The following is a 6,176-nucleotide window of genomic DNA, read 5'->3' as shown; positions in this document are numbered from 1 at the left end:
CGCCCCCGCTCAGTCAGTCACGGGGTAGCCACCTTGTTCCGGAAGCTACCTCAGTGTTCAAACCTTTAAGCCCCCGCCTGCCCCGCCCCCAGGCGTGCGCACACAGGGGGTCACGGGTCAGTCCAGAGTGACAGCAACTTGGGCCGGGGTGTCTGAGCCGCTGGGATCAGGGGACTTGGAGACACAGCACCCCACTGTCAACCCCGGCCCCCTCCCCCTCCTCCCTGCCCCACCGGGGCCGAGCCGAGCGCTCCGCGACTCACAGGAATGTTTGTGCGTGAGGCGATCAGTGAGGGTGTCCTGTGGCTTGGGCGGCCACGTGAGAGACCGGCACAGGTGCCGCGAAGGTGAGTACACGCTGGTCTCCAGCGGGTTCACAAAAACGGCCCACCCTGCGTGCCCCCTAGCCTGTGTCCCAGCAGCTCTGGGCTGTGCAGACCGTCCAGAGTCCAAATTCAGTCCCCTAAACTCTGCACCCCGCTGCCGAGTGGCATACCTGCCCAGGAACGTGGAATCCGGAACCACGCCCCTCCCCCCCCACACACACACACCGCGCATCCGTGTGCGCATCCACGCTGCCCCGCACCCTCCCAACAAGTCACGCAGGTTGGGCCGGATTGTGAAGGAGGCGGCCTCCAAGGTCGTCGAGAAAGCGGCTTTGGCCTAGCCACGCGAACCTCCAAACCTCCGGGGCGGCCCAGGACAGGGAGTGGGGGAGAAGGGACTCCCCACTTCGCACCCCAAGACGGGTGGGGCCCGAGAGAACTGGCAGCCGAGACGCAGGGCCAGGCGTACCCCGCCCCCCGGGGAGTGCGGGCTTCTTAGGCTGAACTCAAGGGTAGGTGGAGGCCAGACCACTCAGCCGTGGGTCTCCCCAGACACCGTCCAACCTTCCTGCCTCATCGGCGCCAGTCCGGAACTGCAGCATGCCCACGCTGGGGCCGGAGCAGGGCTGTGCGCCCGCTCGCGGCCAGAGACCCACCCAGAGCTCGGTCTGGCCTTGTAGCTCAGCACTCCGCCATTCCCTCCCTCGTAAGAAAGTCTTTTAAGTTAGCAGTTGAAGAGTGGAAGGTAGGTAACCAGACTGGGAGTTTTCTGGAAAGCGTCTTTCTTTCTTTTATTATGGTTTTTCTCATCATCATCACCATCATCATTGTTTCTTCTTTTATTATGGTTTTGGTTTTATTTTTCCTTCCCCTTTCTTAGCGAATCCATTCCTTCTGGCACATTCCTCGGTTGGTTTTTCCACTCCTGCTTGATTCCCCCCCGGGCACATTTGGTTGGGGTGGCTGGTCAAGAAATGGGGGAGGGGACCCCCAAGTGTCTATTTCTGGAGGAGGGAACCCCAGTGTTTCAATTTAAGTGAGGTCAGAGAGTCATTCTGGTTGCAGTAAGCCATTGGAGTGGCCTCTGGGGTCTCTGGTAGCCTGATGTCTTTGAGGATGGGGGCCTCTGATTCATCTCTGGGTCCCAGACCCTAGCATGGGGTGTGCACATAGTAAGTGGTCTGTAAACACATGCAGTGAATAAGTGTGGCCGGCATGATGGTGAAGGTTCTACATGCCTTGACCTCAAGCAAGGCCAGTGACCTCTCTGAGCTTCCCTCCAGATGAGGCGGGTTCTAGGGTCATGGGCATTTGAGGGGGTGTGGCTCCAGCCATCCTCAGCTGGCCTGAGCTGATAAATTCAGCACAGGCTGAGGTCTGAATTCCCAGCCTCAACCAAGACAGCCCATGGACAGCAGCTGAGCCTGGCTTCAAGGCCTGGCTCGCGCCATGTGCCCTTGGGCAGGCCACTTGCCTTTTCTGGGCCTCAGTTTCCTCACCTGTAAAATGGGAGGTGAGCACCCAGAACAGGTGGGACCTGGCACCCAGTAGCTATACAACCAATGATAAAAGAATGCCAGGCAAACCAGGTGGGCTTTGAAACCCATTTCCCCACCTGGAACATGGGGGCGGGGTGGAGGGGTCCTAGTTCCAGCCACGTAAGGGGGTCATGAGAATTAAATGAGGCACGATCAGTGGGCCGTATCTTGAGTCTACAGAGGGCCTATGCTGCTGGGTGTGCAGAAGGTGTATAGAACGTGAGGATTATCATCGGTAATGCTCTTAACACAGGGCCTGGCCCATAGTAGGTGCTCGGCACATGGACACTATTACTGATATTCCATAAAGCCCTTAACACACACAGTTCATGCTTAATATATGGGGAGTGTCACTGTTATTTAACAAAGTCCTTAGCATGCTGCCTGGCACACAGTAGGTGCTCCATAAATGGCAGCTGCCACTTTCAGTCTAAATATGGATCGGCAGGGTGCTGGGCACAGAGTTGGCAGTCCATGAATGGAAGCTATTAGTAGCTTGTAACAAGGTCAACCTGGTGCCATGTACACAGTAGGTCCCCGAAACATGGGGGCTACGATGATTGCTCTGCAAAACCCTTAGCACAGTGCCTGGCATCCAGTAAGCGCTCAATAAGTGGCACTTTACAGAGGTTGGCCTGGTGCTAAGCACATAGTAAGTGCTCAGATGGGAGCCACTGTCAGTCTGGAAGGGCCTAGCATGGTTTCGTTTTTGCTCCAAACATGAAACTGTTGTCTGCAAGGTTCTTGGAACTGTGTGTGTAAATAGTAGGTGCTCAATAAGTAAGAACTATTACTATTTTTATATAAGGTCATTAGCACAGTGCTTGACACATAGTAGATGCTTAAAACGTAGGGACTATTACTGTTATCCAGAAATAACAGGGCCTGACACACAGTAGGCCCTGTTAAGAAATGAGAACTATTAATGTTCTATATAGTCCTTAATATAGTACCTAGCATGTTGTAGGTACCTAATACGTGGGAACTTTTTCTGTTTCAATAAAGACCTTAGCAGAGTGCCTGGCATGCAGTATGCGCCACGTAAATGGCAACAGCTACTTTTATCTTCAGAGGGCTGTTGCAGTGACCAGCCCATAGTAGGTGTTCAGTAAATGAGACGTGCTATTGATCTGCAGTGGGCTTAGGTTGGCATCAGGTGAACAGTAGGGGCTCAAAACAGAAGACTATGAGCTACTAAAACTTTGGCACACAGTAGGTGCTAACTGTGGGCTGTGTTATCTGTAAAGCCCTGACCCAGTGCCATCACAGTAGGTGTCCAATACACAGGGGCTTTTATTATTACTCTGTATAGCCCTTGGCATGCTAACTGGCACGCAATAGGTGCTCAAGACTCAGACATTGTTTTCTTTGCAAGTGAGGCCAAGAAGTAACCACAGGGTTGCCCTCTGGGGTCCCTGGCAGTACAGGTGTTCAGTAAGTAGATGCTCTTACTGTTAACCTGTGAAGCTTTCAGAGACAGGCCTAGCACATAGTAGGTGCCCAATAAATGGGGCTTTACTGCTATTCCCCGGTTACACAGTAGGTATTCAGTAAATTAGTGTTTACAGTTACTCCATCCCTGGTGCTGTGCCTGGCACATAGTAGGTGCCCAGTAAATGGAGCTTTTGCTGTTCTTCTGGCACAATGCTTGGCACACAGTAGGTGTGCAATAAATATTTCACTGTTATTCTGTGAAGCCCTTGGCATGGTGCTTGGCACATAGTGGGGTTCAATAAGTAGATTTTTCACCTGCCATTCTGTGCAGCCCTTGGCACTGTGCCTGGCACATAGTAGTTACTGAATTAATGGGGCTTTTATTGCTTTTGCATTTGGCATAGTGGCTGGCACATAGTAGGTGCCCAGTAAATGGAGCTTTTGCTATTCCTCTGGCACAGTGCCTAGCACACAGTAGATGTTCTATAAATAAGTACACTCACTGTCACTCAGCTCCTGTGCTGTGCCTGGTGCACAGTAGGTGTTCACTAAATAAGTACACTTACTGTTATTGTGTGAAGCGCTTGGCACGGTGCCTGGCACATAGTAGGTGCCCAATAAATGAGGCTTTTATTGCTATTCTTCTGGCACAGTGCCTAGCACACAGTAGGTGTTCAATAGAGAAGTACATTTATTGTCATTGTATTCCTGGTGCTATACCTGGCACACAGTAGGTGTTCAATAAATAAGTACATTTACTGTTGTTTTGGCACCATGCCTGACACATAATAGGTGCCCAGTGAATGGGGCTTTTACTGCTGTTCCGCTTGGCATGGTGCCTGGCACATAGTAGGTGCCCAGTAAATGGGGCCTTTACTGCTGTTCCGCTTGGCACGGTGCACAGCATACGTGCATATGCTCCTTGGGGACTGTGGCTACCCTCTCCCTAAGAACTACTGTGTGCCAAGTGCAGCCCCATGTGGTGAGTGCAGCGTTCTTGGCCAGCCCTCTCTGCCCCGATCCCTGCCCACCCACCCACCCGCCCATCTCACCTTTGGTTGACACCCGCTTCTCTTGGGTTCGACTTCTCTTTGGTTTGGTTCTGTTTTGTTTGTTATCATCTTCTTTTTTATTTTCTCTTTCCCATCTTTTGTTTCCCCCCCCCCTCCCCGCCCATCCCGCCTCCCTTCCCCACCCCCACGTTCTCCCCCCACTCCAATAGAACCGTCAGCCCCCCCTCAAGACGTTAAATGTGTCAGCACGCGCTCCACGGCCATTTTGGTAAGTTGGCGCCCGCCGCCGCCGGACACGCACAACGGGGCCCTGGTGAGCTATAGCGTCCGCTACCGACCGCTGGGCTCAGAGGACCCGCAACCCAAGGAGGTGAACGGCATCCCCCCGACCACCACCCAGATCCTGCTGGAGGCCTTGGACAAGTGGACGGAGTACCGCATCACCGCCGTCGCTCACACAGAGGTGGGACCAGGGCCCGAGAGCTCGCCCGTGGTCATCCGCACCGACGAGGACGGTAAGCATCGGCCCCGGCCTGGGACCCCTGGGACCCCCAGGCCCCAGCCCGGCCCCTGCCTTGGAGCCTTCTGTCCCTGGAAAACTGGGCTGGCTGGTGGTCAGAAGGTATTGGGTTGGCCAAAAAGTTCTTTCGGGTTTTTCAGTAAGGTCTTATGGAAAAAACGAATGAACTTTTTAGCCAACCATAGAAGCCATAATCAGAAGAAGGAGACAAGTGGCCATCAGCCTCCCCAAAGCCAACGGGGCTCCTTGATCTTGGAATTCTCTGTTCTGGACCTTCCGGGCTACATTTTCTCTCTGAGCCTTGGAACTGGAACGTTAAGCGGGGAGCCCTGTATTTTGGTCCCGTGGTGGAAGCCATGGAAAAGGAGTGTAGGAAACAGCAAGCAGCACTTGCAACAAAAATTATGGTCCCTGACCCCAGAAAGCTGGTTTTTTAGACTCTAGGGATAACCTGAGATTTGGAGCTACTTGGGTCTGAGCTATCCTACCTAGAAAGTAGGTAGATTGCGTGCTGATGGTGGTTAACCGCCAGCTCTCTGGGGCATAGAGACCGATTTGTAGCACTGGGCGATTTCTGTGGTGTAAATATTCCCACCGTAGCTGAGCTAGAAAGTTCTGAGATGCTAGTCACACAGTAGAAGCTGAGGGCATGGGGCAAAATGAAGCAGGCAGCTTCCCCAATAAAATTGCAGGAAACCTGGACCAGCTGTTTTCTGAGCCACTGGCCTGGAAGTTTCGGTTGGCAGCCCCAACATTTTGTCCTAGCCATGGGGAAGAAATGAAGCGGTTCTTCACGCCAGGCCTTGGGGTGGGGGTGGGGTGGGTGGCGAGGGCTCTCAGCTTGGGGGCTGGTTGAAAAAGTGCTCCTGTGCGGAGTGGGCTGGCTGCACCCTGGGGTGTGTAGGAGCGTGCAGCTGGACTGCCTGGGTTCCCATCCCGGCTTTGCCTCTTGATAACCCTGTGGTCCTGGGATCAACTCTCTGTGCCTTGGTTTCCCCATCTGTAAAGGGAGCATAAGGACCCCTATCTAGAAGGGATGCTCTGAGGTTGGAAGCAGTGTGGGTAAACCTCTTAGAGTGGGGCATGCACGGCCCGCTCATGTCTTGTGGCCCTGGGCAGGTGACCTAGGCTCTGAGAGACCTCAGTTTCTCGTCTGTAAATGGGGTGCACCATCAGAGCCCCCTCCCCGGGCTGTGGGAAGCGTGAAGGAGGTATTCCCTCCGGGCCAGCGGTGAGCGCTCAGAGCGCCGGGTTAACCGGCAGTCACTCGGCACCTTGGCATCGGTCAGTGGCGCTGCCCGGGGCAGGGCTGGGCACCCCAGTAACGGCCCCGCCCGCCCCTCCC

The 6,176-nt window shown here is 54.1% G+C and overlaps 1 protein-coding gene across 2 annotated transcripts in view; it reads left to right on the top strand.

The window, feature by feature from the left end:
* PTPRS (protein tyrosine phosphatase receptor type S) overlaps positions 1-6,176 on the top strand; it is a 63,325-nt gene that overhangs the window by 35,552 nt on the left and 21,597 nt on the right. For both annotated transcript variants that reach the window (XM_007460541.1, XM_007460542.1), the window contains one exon: positions 4,521-4,826. In XM_007460541.1, the coding sequence (XP_007460603.1) occupies positions 4,521-4,826 (306 nt within the window). The remainder of the gene's footprint in view (positions 1-4,520; positions 4,827-6,176) is intronic.

This window comes from Lipotes vexillifer, unplaced genomic scaffold (assembly GCF_000442215.2).
Source record: "Lipotes vexillifer unplaced genomic scaffold, Lipotes_vexillifer_v1.1 scaffold1011, whole genome shotgun sequence".
Taxonomy (NCBI): domain Eukaryota; kingdom Metazoa; phylum Chordata; class Mammalia; order Artiodactyla; family Lipotidae; genus Lipotes; species Lipotes vexillifer.
This window is presented reverse-complemented; position numbering and strand designations above follow the sequence as displayed.